The sequence below is a fragment of the Agelaius phoeniceus genome, chromosome 1 (assembly GCF_051311805.1).
Source record: "Agelaius phoeniceus isolate bAgePho1 chromosome 1, bAgePho1.hap1, whole genome shotgun sequence".
Lineage (NCBI taxonomy): Eukaryota > Metazoa > Chordata > Aves > Passeriformes > Icteridae > Agelaius > Agelaius phoeniceus.
In genome coordinates this window covers 45,111,193-45,131,563 of record NC_135265.1, presented here as the reverse complement: position 1 = coordinate 45,131,563, position 20,371 = coordinate 45,111,193, and the positions used below count along the sequence as shown (strand labels likewise).

The following is a 20,371-nucleotide window of genomic DNA, read 5'->3' as shown; positions in this document are numbered from 1 at the left end:
CATCTGAGGAACCTGTCTCATCATTATTTGTGTCAGCATCTGCATTTCATTCTGTCCTGGACAGTCTACACAACTGATAGTCCTTCCAGCTGCCTCTTCTCTGCCCCCGCTTCAGGTCAGCTGCTGCCTGGTCCCAGCTGCAGGATCACTGCCTGGCACAGCAGTACAGTCTCTACCTTTCAGGTGCCTTATTGCCAGCCAGGCTTTTTTTGGATATGCAAACCCTCAGGTTCTCTAAAAAGGGTTTCACAAAAACTCAGGGCAAAGCCAAAGGGTGGTGGGCAAGAGGGTGGCACCAACTCTCTCCCCTGCAGGTTCACAGTATGAGCCCTCTAGAGCACAGTTCACTCAGCTGAAGCACAAGAGGTGGGAATGATTTCTGCAGCCTCAGCAGTCTCACCCTGCACCCCTTGTGTGAGTGCTTTGGGACATGTGCTGGAACCCATTTGCCCAAGCTGACAAGATGATGATGGCCTTTCTCTGGTTGTGAGCAAGTCTGCTGGGGGATATCTTCTTCTGCTCAGAGGTTTCATTGATTGCTGTTATATAGCTGTTGGAGGGAGGCTGTGATCCAGGGCTTCCCCACAAGGGCTGTAACCCAGTGGCATGAGGGTAGCCTAAACATGCAGAGCCTTCTTTGAAAAGTCTTTCACTTTTTGAGCTCTCACTGGAGGATATCCTGCCCTGTTGTTGCCACAACACCTTCTAGCAAGGAAGCAGGAGATGCTTTCTGCAGCTTAAAGGGTTTTTCTGCCAGAGGCATCTGGCTTCGGTTTTATCAGCAATACCAGGAGCTCTGAGTTGGACCTGACCTCAACTTCTCCTCTCTGCCCAACTGCTTTATTCTGGTACTGCTGCCTTCCTGTGCAAAGGGAGAAGGTGATACCCACATCCGGAGAGTGCTTTGCTGGCAGGAGCTGCCCTGTGTTGCTCTGGGTGGCCAGAAGCACTCCTGTGGGTCACAGAGCTCCTCTGCTTTCTGAAGGGAAGAGCCTGGCACAGTCTGCTGCCCTTCCAGTGCCTGTGAGAGCATTGAGAGCAGAAGACATCTTCCTGTATCTGTGTGCAAGCTGACAGCTTGAGGAAAATGCCAAATTTTAGGGTTTTCCCAAGAGCAGGGATCACAAGAAGCTGAAGCTAAACCATCCTGCACAGCCCTGGTGCCTGTTCACCTACTTGCATAAAAAGTACCCAGCACAGCTGCTCCACCACAGCTGTTCCACCACAGCTGTTGTATGGCTCCTGCTCATATCTGCTGCTTAGCTTCATATCCTGATCTTGCTTTTTCTTTCTGCTGAGATAATGCAGGTTAAAGAGGATTTAGAATGATGTTGGCACATGAAACAGTCAGATGTATTCATGTTTTGGCCTCAGCACATCATCTTAAAACAGAGACCAGAGTAACTGTTACCCACATTCAAGCTTAAACCTAAAGTACATACTTGTTTTCTTTTGATTTACTGGTGTTACTTGCACCAGAAGGTCCCTTCTACAGAGGGTCTCTTAGAAAGATGGAGACTTTGTCTGATGCCACTCATGATGCTCTCTGAACATCTGGATGGAAAGGCCTTGACAGGCTGGAGCACTGCAGTGGCATCAGGGGTGCTCATCACTTCCCACACTGCAAACATGCGCAGCAGTTGTTTGGGCATGTTTAAGGACCATGCTGTTCAACTACAGCAGCAAAAAGTGGGATGTATGAGGGAGGACATGCCAGCTTATGATGTTGCTAGATCCCTCAGAAAATAGTGTCAAGTGGGACCTAGCAGATTGTTCCTCATCTCAGCTCTGAGCTGCAGGACTGCCACTTTAGCACAGATAATCATAGTCTGTTGTCCCAAAACAGTAAAATGTCCTGGAGTAAGAAACTAGTCCATATCCAGCTTTTTCTGGCATTATGCTGAAGCCTCCTTCCCAAGGCAATATGGAGACAAACATTAAATCCTTGGCAGAATCTCTGGCCTTCAGGTCACTTCTTCAGGCCAGTGGACACAGTCTGGGGATGAGGATGAGACTGACTTGGTGCCGTCTGGAGGAGCCCTGCCAGCCAGCAGCACAACTCTGCCTCTTTCTGCTGTGGTAACATCTAGCTACAGCTGGAGGTCAGAACCAGGCAAAACTGTATGGAGGGGAAAAAGAAAGGTTAATGAAGGGTGTTTGTGTACCACTCTTCTCTTAGCTGAAGAATGCTCCTGTGCAGGGATGGGTCTCTACATTAGCATACATGAAACTGCCCAAGCCTGACTCCCCAAGTTAATTGTATCATATCCAGGAGAATTCTGTTTTATTTTCAGCCTCTTGAAAACACTTTTTATATATACAACTATATGTGTACCAATTATGAAGCAGCATGGAAATTGCTGACTGTGCCAAAAGAGGGTCCAGAAAGGTGCCTCATGACAGAAGAAGAAAAAAACCCATGACTTTAGCTATTCTGTCCAGATATAAAAATAGTTTGGGAAGTTGAAAGGTAATTATAACTTCAGTCTGAATATATCAGGTTTAACTGTAATGTGTGGGCTGATATTTATATTTGGTTAACATACCTTAAATGTTAATGTCCCTTAAAAGGCAGCAAGTAATACTGGGCAAAGCAAAGCTGCCCCTGTAGTGCGTCAGTTTTGACGCACGACTTGTGAGCAGTGTGCTTCTGCTCTAGGTAAATCTGTGTTTCTGCTGACTTGGCTGAAATGCCAAAATGTACGGAAACAGGTCACAGAATCCCCACCTCAGAATAGCACTGATTTAGGTTCCTACAGCCTCTGCTGACGTGTGTGTCTGCTGGGGCCTCATTCTGACCCCACATAGCTCTCCGGGCCTCTGGGTGTCCCTGCAGCCCTGCTGTGCTTTCCAGCAGCCAGTGCAGCCAGTGTAATGCTGGCGTCAGCAGCTGGGTCAGACTTACCACACTGAATGAGATCTATGCAAGAGAAAAGTACCACCAAGCAAACAGCAGTGCCAGCTGTGTCACCCCAGCAAACAGTTTTTCCTCCCCATGCTCCGATATCCAGGCAGATTTCCCACTAACATTAATGAATGTGCATGCAGGTCTGCATTGCCAAGACATTCATCCCTTTCTTCACCTGGCACCCTTGGAGGATGTGCAGTCTCTGTGATCCTCCACATGCCTGAGTTCAGAGAAGGGTGAATGTGCGTGCAGAATGTGAGGATGGACAGAAGGAAGGAAGGAAGGACAGAGCTCTGGCCTAACAAAGACTGTCAGGACATTGCAAAAGTATTGATTGCCCTTGGTGTTTGAGTCAGCACCAACCTTGACTGCAGCCCGCAGCAAGGTAAAGAGATCAGTGTAGCAAGAAATGTTTGCAAACCAGCTGCCTTTCCTATACAACAAGGGGTAGAGGAAACAGGTTTGGTTCCCCAATGCTCAGGTATTCAACTGGGCTGAGAGCAAAGAGCAATGCTGCGTGATTTTCTTGGGTCTTTGTCCATGCTCACTGCAAGGCAGACAGCATTTCCAATCTCCTCTCTTCCTATGTCTGCATCTGTCTCTGTACCCATGCACATCTTGCACCACCATCTCTGCACATCTCGGTGTCCCCAGCACCACCCTTCCCTGAGGTGTGCTCAGCTGCAGCCCTGCAGAGAGAGGGTGGTGCTGGTGCAAGTGTACCCAACAGCTTCAGCCCTCATAAGCAGCACAAGGGAGAGAGAGGGGAGGGGGGGGAGGGAAGGAGGGAGGAAAGGCATTTCTTTATTCAGCATCTTGAACAGCAGCTTGCTGTTGGAGTGTGGCTCTGCAGCCATTCCTCCTCCCTGGATGAGCCTGGGAGGGAAGGGATGTGGTTGCCCAGCCAAAGGCTTCTTCTCATCTTTCTTGGGCCTTGCTGTTACTGTTGGAGCTGACCTCACAAGCAGGGCAGCCTCACAACGCACTGTGAGTGATCAGTGTAACTCAGGTACACCCTGAAACAGGTGGTTCTGAGCAACTCACAGGCACATCACCTATCCCAGGGGAGGAGGACACCTGCAGGAGACCTGGCTGAGCCTCTGCCACCTCTCCAGGGCAGGACAGCACCATATCTGTGTGATAGCTGGAGCTCAGGATCACAATGGGGTCACCAAGGCATGAGTGAGCCTAAGCACTAAACTGTTTCAATGCCACTATCCCTTCTGTGACATTTCTAATGTGGGAACAAATGTTTCTCTTAATTTTTGATATCTGTTTGAGCCACACTCCTTCTGCTTGTAGAAACTGTGCAAACATTCAGCTTTCTGTCACTCTTTCCTTCAGCAGCCCTCAGGATGAACATTTTCATCCCTAGACATGACTTCTCTCTTCCTCACTCTGGGTAATTTCTGCATCCCCACCTTTTTAATGTAGAATAAATGCAGCTCCCACCCGTTGCTCCCACCAGAGCTCAGTTGTCTTCTTGAATGTCTGCAGAACAATGACATGAAGGGATGAGGCTCTATCTGCTGGGTTTTGTCTCAAAAGTGAGGCACAGGAATGATTTCTGTGATTTTTGGGTGTGTCTGTGTGTGAGCAGCTGGTGCTCACATCTGCACTAAAAGCTGCTGGGTGGGCTGTGCTGCAGGACAGCATGGGAGGAACAGGACGCCGATGTGGCAGGGGTGCAGTTCCAGAAGTGCCTCTACCCAGCTGACAAAAAGATGAGAGTTTTGGAGAAATTATAAGAGAAAAAATGTCCAGCAGGGGTCAGTGCAGCCATGGCTATGGTGTGTGTCATGCTGCTGTGCCACGCAGAGCAGTTCTGCACCCCAGAACTCCTGTGGGACTCAGGGGCCCCTCCTGGGAGGATGGTGCAGTACCCCCAGGCCACTACTGTTCCCCACTGGCCTGCAGAGGGGACTCCAGTGAAACTCTTGAGAACCAAGAGAGCCTCTTTTCATAAAAAATCACCATCATCAGGCTTTCCTCCATGGCAGTAAAAGCAGAGTGTGCTGGGGAGAGCAGCATTTTGATCCTTCAGACTAGACATTTCTCTACTGACTGCTTTAGTCCACAAATCTTGAACTTGCCAGTGATACTGTGCAAAACCCTGCCTTCCCAAGCTGACCTGGCAGCCTGGCCGTAGAGCAGGAGGAGATGCCAGTGGTGTTGAAGTACCTCTGGTCTCCCCAGATATTGAGAGAAATGAGTTTTCAAATTTGGAAGGCCATTCAGAGGGAGGTGGAATAAAAAGAACAGGGTGTTTTCCCCTCTTTATCCACAGTGTCCCTGCACATGCCTCCTTTACTCTTGATTTCTTCCTGTAAAATCATTGTGGGCCTTCCAGCTGGGAAAGCAGCACACTGTACCTAGCCCTTCCCAGGGAAAGTCTCTCTGGTTACAAGGGATGCAATGTCTTTTTTGTTTTAGCTTGGAGAAACAAAAGATGTTTTCATCTATTGTGTATGGACCTGAATGAAAATCTTTTCAGCAGCTTCCTCAGAATTTTTTATTTCTGAGCTGTCCTCAATATGAGTGAACAGAGGCTAAAGATGGAGAGCAGATATATGGCTGATGTGGCAGTTGCCTTTCAGTTAGTATTGGTTTCACATCTCTTTATGCTGCACTACAAGTGCACACCATAATAATGAGTAGCACTCTTAACTGGGTTTATCACTCATAGCAGGATACAGCAGAACACCTTTTGTGTCTCCCACGGACACTGCTGAGGATCTCTGTGAGTCAGCTTGACTTGGTTTCTCGTTAATTGAAGTCTTCAGATAAAACCTGTGTGGGTAAAATTTGGCAAACTTCATTTCCTTTTGAGGGTAATAGCCTGCTCTGTGCTTGGTTCCAGTTAAATTCTGGGCAGCACAGGAGGAAGAGGTTGATGACCACCTTCAGGAAAACGCTATTGTTAGGAGGTTCTTTCTACCTGCAGGTAAGCAATGCCTGGGGACAACCTCTCCTGTTGTTACATATGGGAAGTCTTGACCCTCCTTCTTTCTGGGTTTTGCCTGCAAAGAGCTACGCCAGAAGTACTGTGCAGAGTATTGGTGACCCAGGAGTGGGTGCCTGTCACCATGATATTTTCTGAAAAATCCCTTCACCAGGATTACTTCTCCTGTGAAGATGAGAAGCCTCAGCTTCTCCATGTTTTGCTGCTCCGGAATGTGATTTGGAGAATTGTTTACCCAACATGTGATTTTTTTTTTTTTTTTACTTAATGACCAATCCCAGTCCAGCTCTGTTGGACTCTCTGGTCAGTCATGGGTCTTTATTATTCATTCTTGTCTAGCCTTCTGATGTATCCTTTCTCTTTATTTAGTATAGTTTTATTATATAATTTCTTATAATATAATATAATAATAAATCAGCCTTCTGAGAACATGAAGTCAATTCCTCATCTCTCACCTTGTCCTGGGGACCCAACACCACAACAGGTGCCCACCAAGGTGAGGGTGGCTGTGTCTCTCTGGGTTCTGCCCACGTCTTACAGCTCAGCAGCAAACCAGTTTGGCATGAGCAGGTCCCCAGTGGGGAAGCTCCTACTGGTCTATCTGTGCCTTCTTTACAAGGCTGAGGGAGGTGGGGAATGGAGGGACACAGCCCTTCATCATCCCATGAGGACATGGGAGACAAATTTAGATTTGGGTGTCCTCTAAAGAACAGCACAACTACAGACAGGGCAGTGCTGCTCTGCTGGAATCAGACTATCACTGGCATTGAAGAAACCTTCAGAAAGCTGAATGAATCTCATGATTCTCACACAATGAGAACATTTCCTTAGTACGATCTACCAGAAATCATCTTTCAGAAAGTTAAATTTGGGTTCATAATTTGTGTAGTCATAGCTCCTACTTTCAGGATGTGGGGAGAAACCAGCCTTTTGATGTTGTCCTGAAAACAGTGCAGAGTGCTTTACATCTGTTTTTAAAGTGGTCTGCTGGCACTTGTCAGAGAAAAAGGTGAATTTTGAAAATTCACTGCTCTGGCCCTTTATAATTCCCTACCCTTTAAACTTTCTTTTCCAGCAGTGTATCTTTGCTGTCCCTGGCTAACACCTATCCAGGAGTTAGCTTCCTGATTATTTCCACAGGTGCTTGTCCTGGCTCACCTGGCTGACGTCACTTGCATAATTTGGCTGATGTTGGAGGCCCATGGTTTGACCTTAGTTACATTGCTATGTAGCTGTTGGGGATGTAACATTTGCTAGATAAAGCATAATACAGTAAAAAACCACAAAATGTGGCAGAAATACCAGAACTGAACTTACATGAAGCCTGGTAACTTGCTAATCAATCCACAAGCAACAGCTCAGGCAACATGGAAGATACTCTCCATCCACAAAATCCCACCAAGGTCAGCTTGCCTGAAGACAACACAACTCTGCCTTTTGGGAGAAGGCGTTTTAATCTCCCTTGACTTTTGAGGCAGGAGCAGTACCTGGAAAACACCTGGGGGTGTTTCCAGGACTGAATTCCTTGTGTCCTGGAGGGCCTTGGTATTGGTACAGCAGCCAACTGGATGCAGTGTCTGTTTCTCATAGCATACCCACTGCACAGCCTCCTGCCCTGTTCCACCCCAGAGGAGCTGCTTTTCTGTGTCCAGGGGTGCCTGGCAATGTCCTTCACAGCATCCCAATTGTGCTGCACTCATGCAGCACATGCACGCACTTGTGCAACCCTGAGCAGGGTGCTCAGGTCAGGGGCCAAGAAGGGTCCTTGATTTTTGAACATCCCAATATTTTAAACCCTCTGACTCCATTGGGCTGCAGAGAGAGAATAAGCTTAAAATCTTGTTTACAGGCAAAGAAGGGGCACAATATATCGTAGGTAGAGCCAAGAATTTAGTGTGAGTGCAATGGCATTCTCAAGGCTCCAATTGTTATCAGTTTAAATCTGCTGGTTGCAGAAGAACAAGAACATTATTGCAGCTTCAATTTTTTGCACACACATAGTTTCTATCCATTTTCCTGGTGTTATGCTCACCCTTATCCCTGCCCCTTTGGGTCCTAAGGCTTGTGGTTATGGTGAAGTGAGGTGTCAGAGAGAGCTGTGAACACCTCCAGTCCTTCCCTGGGATGAGTGCAATGTTAACCCTGATTTTCCTTCTTTTTTTTTTCCTGGATCTGTTTTGGATTGTTTTTCTATGTTTTCCAACATTCTTCTATACCTTCTTCTATCTTCACTGGTCTATACACAACTTACCATAGGCAGTGCCCCTTATGGAAGTTAGATACTAATTTTGTTCTCTCTGTTACCACTAAATCCAGTTTTGCCATCTCCAGATCTGCATTTTTTTGCCTGACCATCAGTGATTTGTGTAGAGCTGTAAGGCTTCCCAGTGCCAGCCTGTGCCCCATCTTCTACCATCCCATACCTGTACTCCTCTGTGCTGCATCCTGCATCCCCCACAGCTCAAGGACCCTGCTATTGTACCATACTTGTATTTCTACACACTGTTCTGTGTCTGAGTGAAAAATGTCTCATTCTGCATAGAATAGGGGTAAACTAAGGGGGTGACAGCTTTCACATGCTGTCACGGCACCTCAGGCATTTCTGTCTCTGTGCAAATCCTGTCCCCTGTAAGCACTTCTGTCCCTCTGAGTGGCTGCATCCTACTTAATGATTTCACAAGAAGCCAGCAGGACCCCAGCACAGCACATCAGTGCTTTCTCAGCTCAGCCCTGAAGCTCAGCCCAGGAAGCCAACATATTCACGTAGGCACGAGCATTAGAGAAGAGGAAATATACGTTTAAATCCAAACACGCTCATCTTGAAGAAAACATTGGTTTTCAATGCAGCTATGAATTAAGGTAAGAGACAATTATATTTCCCCTATAATTTGACAGAACAAAACGAGACAAAATGGTGGGTCATGAACTTAAGGAAATTCTTCACTGCTTAGTGCTTGGAACCTAAATGATATTTAATTTGGGTAAAGATGATGTGGGTACTGTTTACAAACTGTGAAAGTAAAAAGGGAAGCACTTCTGTTTACGAAGTGAACCAGGGCAGATAAATTTTACTCAGTCACTAATTATTTGCGGCATCTTGTGGTACAAGGAATATTCACCCTGGATAGAAATCCTCAAGGTTAGTAAATGCTGATATATGACTAGTGTGCAACATTAACGTAGAAGGACAGAGCAAGAAGATACAGCCCTTCTACTTCATTAGAAGATTTTTCTTTGATGTCTGCAGGGATTGCACCACTCACCAGCATTGCTTGCTTCTAGTTTTAGTCAGTGAACCAACGTCCAAAACATCACTGATACTGAAAGAGAGCCCAAAGCAGAAAATCTGGTAGAGTCAATAGAAAGCATCTGATACAGACAGACCAGCAAGAGAGCAATGGAAATTAAAGACATTTGAAAGCTTTTACCTTTCTCTATAACCTACTTGATTTTCCTGTGACTCAGCTTTCCACAGGAAAGATGTTACATGGAGATGTCTGCCGGTTTGGGTGACACATTTGAGTAATGCCACAGTGGTGGCAACCCAGTGAGTACTTGTGTGATATAAGCACAGATCCACAGCAGTGGTTTCCAAAATCTGGTCTGCTGGGGCAAGCCCTGTGTGCCGGCAGTGCAGCCAGAGGCAGGGAACTGGATGACAGGATAAAAGAAGGCAACTGCAATGAATCAAAAGGGTTTGAGCAGTACAGAAAAAGTCCAAAAGGGAGAAAAAAAGGCTAAAATTTGACAAAAGACAAGGCATAATAAATTGAGACTAAATCCCATAGAAAACTTGATATTCACAGGAAGGAGCTGGCAGCTCCAGAACATAAATCTCAGTCATACGTAATCAAGAAGGTTTAATGTGCTCTGCTCTCTGAAATGATGGAGAAGATGATTTAAAAGATCTCCAACTGCTGAAGAGCCTTCTCTGCTTTCTCAGGGATGCTGAGGCAATTTGAAATTATTAAGCACAAAAAGGGGTGGGGGCAGGAAGCAAATAGATGCCACAGTAAAGGCAGTGAGAGGACAGAACCAACAGTAGCCATAAACAATTACAAACAGTGCTCATAGCTACAAATAATCACCTGTTTTTGCTTTTCTGTCCTTTCAACAGAAAATACAAAAGAAATTTGAATGCTTCTTCAGAAGAGAAATCCTGGGAAAAAGAAATACTGAGGAAGAGCAGGTAAGAGAAAACACTGGCAAAAAGGTCAGCTATACATTTGAAAAAATAGATACAGACTGCCTGAGCAACTGTGCAAGCAGAAAGGGCAATTAGGGGAACTTACAGGCTAGATGAAATGACTGTGAAATAAGTTTTCCAAGAAAATCCTGCTCCTGGCAATCACCATCCAGTCACCATTGTCAGACGACAGCCCCAAACACCCAGTTCCCTGGGGGCAGCTCTTGGGAGGGCAGCTGCTCCCTCAGCTCTGCCACTGCTTCCCCAGTAGCTGAGTTGAAGTGCACCCCAGCCTCTGTGAGGACCAAAATAAGCACTGCTCTACAACAATATTCACTATTTACCTAATTTCCTATGCCCTGGCTGATCCCTGGCAGCAGGGCACTGCCAGGAAACCATCTCAAGCTGCAGAAGCTCTGCAGAGGTCCCTTGCTTCTGGTCATAGGATAAAGACCACCCTGAGAGACATGGATGCAAATTTCAGAACCATCTCAGTGATTTTTGAACCTCAATTTTAACATGCAGGGGAGACACGGGAGTCTGAGTCATGCTGTCAGGTCATCTTTCCTAAGTGCATGGAGTCATTTCTGAAACAGCTTCACGTGCTCAAGAGACTTGGTCATGCCCTGAGACATGAAACTATTCCCTGCTCCATTAAGTGTGCAGGCACCAAGGCTCCTGCATATCCACCCTGTCAGCCTCAGAGGGGCTTTGTCTTCCCAGAGCTGAGTTGAAACCACTGAAAGCTTTGACTCCTTCTATAAATACACCAGCAACCACGGTGGTGAGCTGCCAGGGGTTTATCAGGACTTAACTTGGCCCCAGCAAACCGCACGCTGCTGTGGTGAAGCTGTCCCTTCCAATTGGCTCACAGCCTGTCTGCCTGGTGGGGAAAAAAAACAGCGAGTGGGGGGATGTTTCTGGGGGCAGGATGTGCCCAGGACATCTGGGTTCAGTCTCCTGTGCCTGTTTTGCTGTGGTGGCAGCACAAACAGCCTGAGTGAGGCCACCAGCCTGGTCAGTGCACAGAGGGAGCAAGGGCAAGATCTTGTTCAAAATAATACCTCTGTTGTTGCTCTGAAAGACAGGTGATGTAGCCCTTGACATTGGCAGAGACATCCAGCAGCAAGTCCATGTTTTTGGGTTTTCTTTATAAATCATGAATACACCGAATTTTGGTGTGATGGGCTAATATAAATCTTGTGCTCTGATTACTTGCTGTTACCTCCAGGTATGCATGGAGCATCACTGAGAAAGCACTTTCCAAAACTGTAATGCCCTAGGCAAAGGTGAGAGAGACCCTAGGGATTTTGGACTCTGCATTATCTCCTCCTGCCATCCATGATCAAAGTCTGATCTTTCCAAATACATTTTTCAACCAAAACCCATTGGTTTAAGTTTGTATGTTTACATACTTCTCATTTTCAGCTAGCGGTGTCTGCTTCTAATTTAGTTTGTGATATTGGTGTAAAAACTGTAGAATTGGATCAGGGAACTGGCATTTTTAAAATATCTTTGACCTAAATACTGTTGTAAGGGGATCCAAGACCTTTGCAATATTCAGTCATGTTCTTATCAGCAGTGGTTTTATTGCCTTCTATTTCTGAGTTATTCACTTATGACACTTTAAGTGGCCTAATTCTTTGAAAACCTCAGCATCACATTTCTGCACCTTCAACTTCACCTTAAATTGCAAAATTCAATAACAAAGCATCCCAGAGAACTACTTGCTTTTAAAAAACTTATCCTCAAATGACTGGGGGAAGCCTCCATAAATTAAATTACCCAAATTGAAAAGCAATTATTAAGTTTGCAGAATTCTGATGGGCCATAGAAATAGTCCAGTTGATCTGAGAGAAAATGACAAAAGAAAGAAGAAACACCAAAGAAAGAAATTTCCTCACCTTAAAGTCATCAAGGAAGAACTGAGGGACAGCAAGCATGTGGCATTACTCCACACTCAGAAGCTAGGGAGGAATGAAAAAAGAGCTGGTTAGGTGGGAAAATACACAAGTTTCAACAGGGTGGTTATTTGATAATAACCTCTCCAAACTGTGCTGCTTTCTTTCCACAGCCATCCTGATAGCCTCACTGCTAACCCAACACCAGCAGCTGCTCCATGGTTTTCACAGGGCCCTGCTTCCTTCCAGGGCTCACTCCCCAGGATTTGAGCTAGCTGGTGCTGGGCAGAGCTCAAAGGATTTAGCTTTTCCAGTCATTTATTACCAGAGGAGAGTAATAAATGTTCAGAGAATTGTTCCCCGACCTGATCTGCCTCCCTGCCTATCAAGGGCTGTAGGATTTAATCCGGCACCCTCCTACTGAGTTTCTCCACTATGTCTGGCCTAAACCCATTTCTCAGACTGATACCTTCTCTCAAATTGAAGACCCTCAGACAGGCAAAAAATGTCCCTTTCCTACCTGAAGTCTGTTTCAGTCATTAGCCTTTCAGAAATAAAAATGCTCATCTTATTCCTGTCTTGCATGTTTCTGGTTTGAATTTTCCTGCATCACTGTAAAGGATATTTAATCTAATCCCACTCAAATAATTAGCAAGATTATTAACACAAACAGAAGTGAAATCAGGTGTTACCAATTTATGCCTGCATCCCCTGTATCAAGCTCTGCTATGGTAAAGTCATCACTCTTTTGTTACTTCCCATCTGGAAGCTCTTTTAACACCTGAGGGTTGCATCAGCTTTTCTTGCAGTCTAGTTTCCTTTCAGATATTCCTCCTCTGTTGAGACATGGCCCATGTTGTTTAACTCCCAAGCATGTCATTTTGGTTACATTTGGCTCCATTAGGGCCAATGTGAGTCATCCAGGAATCCCCAGATTATTCAGATTGTCTGAATCACTCTCCTGTAACCCTTCTATCATGTGCCCCTGCCAGTTCTCATTGCCGATGTGCTTTCAGAACAATGATGAAATCACCAAAGAGTTTTTGGCTTTCAACTTGTCATTTCCACAGACATTTTACAAGCAATATTCCCAGTTCAGCAAGGCTTCCTCCATGGATGTCTGTCTTTTGAGATCTGGTCCAAATCCCATTGCAATGCTTTGTTGGTCTTTCTTTGGGCTGGAGACATGTATTATCAAATAAGCATGCAGTGCAAGTCAGAGCTCCAACTCACCCACACAGCTCCCTTTTTCAGCCTTGCAAACCCATCAGATGCCCAAACTAAAAATCCTCTTCTATAAAGCCACACAGATTGGCCTTAGCTGCACTCTGCCCCTTTACAGTTTAAATTCATTTTGCCTGAGTTAAAGGTTAGGTTAGATCAGCCCTCTCACCTTGCTTTCCACTTTCAAAGGTCTGCATGTAGAGGTGGAATAGGGAAACATCTCCCCACTTCAGGAATGAATGAAAGACTGAAATTTAAGATTTAAAGTAACTGCATTTGGTGGGATGGGCTTGCTTTTGACCTTGGCTATCTAACATGATCCCAAACAGCTCCACAGGCCATTGCCTATGAATGGAACCACTCTGATCTGAAAAATAAACTAAGTAAATTACAGGAACTAGCAGGGCGTAGGACTAGCAACCAGGCCCCATCTCTGGTTAATATATTAATCTTAACGCCTAAGTTTGGGGTGGTGTGTTATCTAAATGGGTAGAGGTGTCTGTGGTAGTCTAATGATTCTGTGGGAGCTGCTTGCCAGGCTGGTTAAGTTTTACCCAGAGTGCTATCTCCTCCTAGTTCTCACCTACTTCTGGTTATTTACTTCAATCTCTTTTTTGTGTGTGTTAGAAGTGCCACCATAGCTTCAGCATTTCTTTTGGAGGTGCCTGAGGTCATCCCTGTGTTCTTGCTGAGAATCACAACTGGTAAGAAGCAGGTGGGTGTAGTTGCAAATGCAAAAAAGCAAGAGCATTTATTTTTGTGTGCGGTGATGGCAGCTCAGACCTAAGGGTGAAAAAGGGATATACACACACCTGTAGGGTTTCACAGGGTTTCTCACAAAGCCTACAGCTTCCCAGGGCCAGCTGATTCATCAGGTTATTCAGGGTGCATTGAAAACATGTTTTTTCTAGCATGAGAAAAGCATGTAATCACTCAGAAGTGCTGATTAAGGTATGAAAATCTTTATGAGGCTGAAATACTTTTATTAGCATATTGTGCAAATCTGAAGTGTGACCCTCTAGCAGAGGTCTGGATTTGGTCAGTGTTTTCACTTCTTTTAATTTGGTGGTAGGAGCAGTATGAGAGGGAGGCAGACTGCTTGTGATCTCCCTCTTTTTGGCAGTAAAGCCTGTAACATGGCACTTGACTGAAGTGCCAGGGATGATACCTGGAAAGAATCTGATATATCTGATATCTAGACATATAAACAGGATTTGCTCTTATGTCACCCAGCCTGATGCCAGTGTAGCTTGAAGATTGAAATGCAACTTCTGTTCTGCAGAGGAGTTTGCAGACCTCTCACAATTTCACTTCCCTTTGTATTTCATGGGGTGCACATGGTGGTTGGGTTGAGAAACAGGGGTCCTGGTCTTGCAGACTATGGTCTTTGAGGCAGCTATAAACATGATTAGGAGCAGAAGTGTTTGTGAAGAGTGGGGTGTAAAATTGATGGGGAAATCCGGAGAGAGAGAAAAGTGGTTGAGCAGTTCCATGAGAAGCAGAAGCGAATCTACTATTTCCTGTAGTCAGCAAGGGAAAATATCTGATGGAGAAACCTCAAAGCCTTGCAGTCCTCCTGTGTCCTCTACATCTTCAGTTCACTCTGTCCCTTAGGTGAACATTTATTGTAAGCATAAAAGAGAAAATTGTGTTGAAGCTGATGATGAGAAACCTGCAGCATGTGCTGCAGTGGACTTTGGGAGGCTGACAGAGAATATGTGACAGGAAAGGATGGAGGATGGTCAGATCTAAGTTTCTCTCTTTAAGGTGCAATATCATTTCAACATATTATTCCTATCTGCTATGGGCTGGGTTTTGGGAGCCCTTTGAAATTTGCAGCCCATCTACTGAGTATCATCAGTTGAAACTGAGCAAAGTGGTATCAGAGGAGCTAAATATTCAAGCAGTGCATGTGGCATTGCCTGTGCAGCATGAGTGGTGCTGGAAGGATATGAGTGACTGCTGATAAATGAAATCCAGGAGACAGAGATGAATAAGCCACAGACTGCCAGAAGATTCAAACACCAATGTCATTTTAGTAAGTGCAGTCCTTGCTTGCCCCTGGACATGCAATACACAGTCTTACATTTCCCTTTGCTGTAGGTACCACAGACCAGACAAGCACCCATTCTAGGGTAAAGGAAATAATCTACTACTGTAGAAATAAATGATCCTCATCAGTAAGTTAAAGGAGATTACTTGACTGAAAAGGTATTTCAGGAAGCATCCCAGCACAAGCAATGTTTCTGTTTACTTCACTAAGGTCAGGAGTTTCTCCTGTACATCTGTGTAAATGTTCTCCAGTGAAGAAGGTGGCCATTCCCATACCTCTCTATCCAGGCAATGTCCAGTTCAGAAGTTTGTGCAGAACTCTGCCAGACCTGAGGGCTAGCCCCTGGTGGGAGCTGCATTTCCTTATATGTGTGATATCCTCTGTCCAACAGAGCACAATGAATTCTACAGACACATATGGAAACTCTTCAGACAAGCTGCCTTTCTCAGTATGAATCAAGGGAGCAAGCATGTTAAAAACCAGCATAGCTCGAGGTTCTTAGAGAGGAGAGTAAAGCAATGTGCATTTCCTCTCTCCAGAGCAGGATTTCATACAGCACAGACAGTCAAGGCAAACACCACCAAACAGTCCTCTCTGAATGACAGCATAATTAGCAAAGGTGTTAAGGGGATACAAGCAAGCTTTGATCAGTTTTTTCCTCTTTGTCTGACGAGACTTCTGGTTGTCATATCAGGAATGACATGTCTGAAACAGGAGCTGACTTGGCAGAGAAGAAGCTGGAGCAGTTTGCAGAAACAGCATGATCTCTGTCTGGCATTGCCACAGAGTCACAGGGATAGGACAGGACTTCTGGAGGTCTCTTGTCCAAACCCATGCACAGAGCACGGCCAGCTGAGTTTCAAGTACTTCCAGGGATTAGATCCCACAACCTCTCTGGAGCCCTGTCTTGGTGTTTGACCACCATCATGGCAAACATTTATTTTCAATACATTAAGTAATGATTTCCCATGGCTATTGCTATTTATTCCCCTGAGGAAAGTTGTATGCTTCACCTTTACACCTTCTCCCTAAATCCCTCTTGAGATATTTCTTGTTGAGGCTTAACCAAACCCTTCTCATAGGCCATGTGCTCCTGCCCCAGTCAGTCCCTTCTGCAGCCCTCAGCGACTGCTGCATGAGTGCAGGACCAGCTGTGGAGCACATGAGCCCACAGAGAAAGGTGTAGGCTCTGGGTGCACAGATGGGTGCAGTAACAGCTCAGTGGCAAAGAAGCTGAGGGGGCTGACAGAGTGATGACACATATTCAGCACAGGAGACTTGGTACCCTGCTGCTTTTTCTGCATACATTTAATCTCAGAAAGAAAGAAATCAGGATGGGACGGCAGAAAATGATGGGTTATTGAGATTATATGTGATGTGTCCTGCTCATATCTGTATCACTCAACAGGGCAGATAAAGAGATAGCAACTCTTTATTTATGTCACCAGTAGAAAATAAGTGTCTTGTTTGCAATTGCTGTCAGCTTCTGCCTCAGCACCTAAGCTTTTCCAGCTTGTACCCCTTTAACTCTGCTGGTGCCAGATATCTCCTCTCCAGAGGCTGGAGAATTGAAGCCACTGTTATCCCTGGGCTGACAGGCAGGGGCTGGACAGACTCTGAAGACAGACTCAGCTACCAGTTCAAGTGGATAGATACTGCAAGAGCCACTCTGCCCAGGGGTGTGCCTGCCTGCTGCAAGCAGCTTTCCCCTCACTGTGCCCATGCCCCAGCGCTACCAGTGCTGAGACAGCCTTTTCTAGCCCACTTTTCCTGTGTGCAACCACAAAGATGTGTTTCGAGTCTGTAGGCAGTAGTCATTAGAATTTGAACATTCAGGTCAAAAATGTTTTTAAATTGAGAGCCTGCATTAGACAAAAAATACACTCTTTAAGATATTGCTACAAAATAAGAGGCCAGAACTTCACAGCCAATACCATAAACAATGCTCTGGCAATGAGGCATTAGGGGAAAATGTCAGTATAATCATAGTAGCTACTCATGGGGAAGATTGTTGTAGTTACCACCATGTCATAGAAAAGTGTCTCACACCTGAGGACATCTTTATTTCATGTTTAATTTTGAATGGCTTATTTGAAACAGAAGTTATCAAACTGTTGGTGAAATGTGGATTCCAATCACTTAGCTATAAGTGCCAGGAGTCAGAGTAGCTATACACCATCAGCACCTACTACTGAGCAGTGTGTCCATGCTCACCTTATATTCAGGAAAAGAGGTTTCATCAGTGTGGTCAGCAGTCTGGAAAGCAGTCTGTCTTGTCTTAAAGCAGATTTGGCCTGACCTGCATTGGATGCACTGCTGTTTGTTGACTGTACTGATTATATCTCCCACTAACAGGAGATTGTAAACATAGGCAGTCTGTGGTCACTGTACTGAGTCCCTTCTGTACAGGCAGCAGGGGGTTCCTGTAAGAGGATGTGGCCAAGGGGTAGTTGTTAGTTGCAGTTTGGTTATCACTGGCCTTTTCTTTCGGTCTCAGCTTTAACAGGCTGGTTTGGCCATGTTATCACCTCCCTGGGCTTCTGGACCGTGTATCACACTCACTACCAAGTAATGGATACTTTCAAGCTCTTTACCCAACCAGGGAGCAGGCCAAATACAGCAACATCTGCACTCCTATAGGATTTTTGATTCCTTACAAACAGAAATCTTTGCAGGGACTTGAACACCACATCCTAAAGGACAGCAGATGAAATGACAGGTGCTCTGGGTTTTTGGGTGTGCAGACCACTGAGCCTAGAGGTCACACACCTGCACCCCATAGTCTCTTTGGACTCAGCCGAGGTGAATTCCTGGCTCCAGCCTCACAGCCAGAGCAGGAGCAGTCATGAGATGCTTTGTTACTTGAGGAAAAGGGTCAATATATTTTCTCTTTTTTTGATCATAGGATGATTTTTAGAAAAGCCTCATCAAAGACAGGCTTGCTGCCAGCAATGTCCCAGGGCAGACTTGCTCCTCCCTTATCAGCAAGCATCAGCTCAGGCCTGGCCAAACTGGGTCCCTTGTACCCTCCAGCCCAGGGTTGGTGAGAGGGGAAGATGGGGCTGTTGGGGTGTTGGCAGGCACCGAGTCTGCTCAACATCTACTTGTGACCTATTGTTTCCTGCCAAGCACTGCCCACAGACCAGCAGAGCACCTGCCTTGCTCGTGGTGCTGCCATGCACCACATGCACAGCTCAGCCAGCTCTCACCTTGCTGCTGCTCCTGCTGCACTTCAATAAGTAGGGGCTTATGTGACAGCCCTTGAAAATGTCATTAATTTTTTTCTTATTCTAAAGAGTTAATTTTCAGTGAAGTACATGTAACAGCAGAGTCTGGACTTTTGTCATGTCATAACTACCATCAGCTCCACAGTAATACAACCCTCACTAAAATAAATAGTGACAAAATCCCAAAGTATGCTTGATGCAACCTTTCAGTATTTACCACAGCACATATAAGATTGCTCTAATGTTATTTTCTTTACCTTTTCCATTTTGCCTCTAGCTAGCAAATTCAGCATGACAGAAGCATACTCACAAGCAACAACTGAATACGTTTACGATGAAGATGCTTTCTCCTGCAATAAAACCGACATCCAAGAGTTTGGGAAAATATTTCTGCCACTATTTTACATCATCGTGTTTGCTCTTGGCCTCACAGGGAATCTAATGGTGGTTTTTGCCATTGTGAAAGGCAATAAAAAAAGCATCACTGACATCTATCTCCTGAACTTGGCTATCTCTGACCTTCTCTTTGTGATCTCCCTCCCGTTCTGGGCGTCCAACACAGTCCGTGGATGGACCCTTGGGACTGTTGCATGTACAGCTGTTTCCTCACTGTATTACATTGGTTTCTTTGGGGGAATGTTCTTTATCACTGTTATCAGCATTGACAGGTACTTAGCCATTGTCCGGGCAACTTATTCTCTGAGATCCAGAACAGTAAGACATGGCTTTCTTGTAAGCTGTGGAGTGTGGGCAATAGCAGTTCTAGTGTCGGTGCCACAATTTGTGTTCACCCAGCTCATAGAAAATTACTGCATTGCTGTCTTCCCAGAGAAGCTGGAGAACATCTGGTCAGTGTTCTGCAATATGGAGCTGAACACCATTGGCTTTCTCATCCCAGTCTGTATCATATTCTATTGCTACTGTGGGATCATCAAAACTCTTCTGTCCTGCAAAAATCAGAAAAAAGCCCGAGCCATAAAACTGATATTGGTTGTGGTGGTGGTTTTTTTTCTGTTTTGGTCCCCCTACAATGTACTGATTTTTCTAGATACTTTAAAGCTCTATGAGTTATTCACAGATTGCAGCCAAATTAAGTCATTGGACTACGCAATGCACCTGGCTGAAACCATTGCATTCAGTCACTGTTGTCTCAATCCTTTTATCTATGCATTTGCTGGGGAAAAATTCAGGAAATACCTTTATCATGTCTGCTTGAAGTACTGTCCATTCCTGTGTTTCTGTGGGCCCTGCAGTCACTACCAGGTCTCTCATTCAGTTAGTTATGCAGAAAGTGTGGTGAACAGCAACGTAACCCAGAACACCAGTGACCAGGATGGCTCTGTCTTCGTCTAAAAGGGTCTCAGAAGGAGAAATGTATCAATACATGTCTTCTGCAGGTATAGCAGCCACTGAAGGGTTCCATTTACCCATATGAAGAGCCTTAAAGGCTGCCCTAAATTACTGACATGCCTCTAGTTAACCATTAAATATTCTAAAACAGAAAGATTTTTAAAACAAAAGCAATACAATATGTCAGTGTTGGACATGGAATGGAATCAAGAGCAAGGAAGAGGGAAAGTAGAAACAAAAGGAGCACTCTGTGCCTAGAAAAGGAAGAGGGTAGGGAACCTTTTGAACAGTTTCACCACTGGAACGTTGCATGTGTCAGTGTATCTGCATGTGATACTCATGTAATAGACTTAAACTCATTTTTTATAAGGGAAGAGAAATCTCTTTAATGATTGGTGACTAAGTTTTAGGAGAGGGGAATATTTTTGATAGTAAAGGGGTGTATTTTTGATGCTATATATCGATAAGTAATGATTTTGTAGTAATTGATTGCAACAAATATTTTAACTGTGTTTTCATTTGTAATAAAATCCCACTGTTTAAAAAAAAAGAAGGCGTTA

General features: G+C 45.1%; 1 protein-coding gene across 5 annotated transcripts; it reads left to right on the top strand.

The window, feature by feature from the left end:
- The first annotated feature begins 8,440 nt into the window (after positions 1-8,440).
- On the top strand, positions 8,441-20,371 carry CX3CR1 (C-X3-C motif chemokine receptor 1). Of its 5 annotated transcripts, none has more exons than XM_077177953.1 (4): positions 8,441-8,729; positions 9,988-10,059; positions 13,809-13,885; positions 18,739-20,371. In XM_077177953.1, exon 4 carries the CDS (start codon positions 18,753-18,755, stop codon positions 19,812-19,814), a length of 1,062 nt encoding a protein of 353 aa, XP_077034068.1. In that variant the 5' UTR covers positions 8,441-8,729; positions 9,988-10,059; positions 13,809-13,885; positions 18,739-18,752; the 3' UTR covers positions 19,815-20,371. The 5 variants fall into 5 exon arrangements, with proteins under 5 accessions (XP_077034068.1, XP_077034056.1, XP_054492216.2 ...); XM_077177941.1 differs by having other exon boundaries at positions 13,809-13,900; positions 18,743-20,371; XM_054636241.2 differs by having other exon boundaries at positions 8,442-8,729; positions 13,809-13,896.

Bases quoted from the DNA above. Each gene is read 5' to 3' on its own strand.
- CX3CR1 (XM_077177953.1), top strand. From the start codon at position 18,753: ATGACAGAAGCATACTCACAAGCAACAACTGAATACGTTTACGATGAA.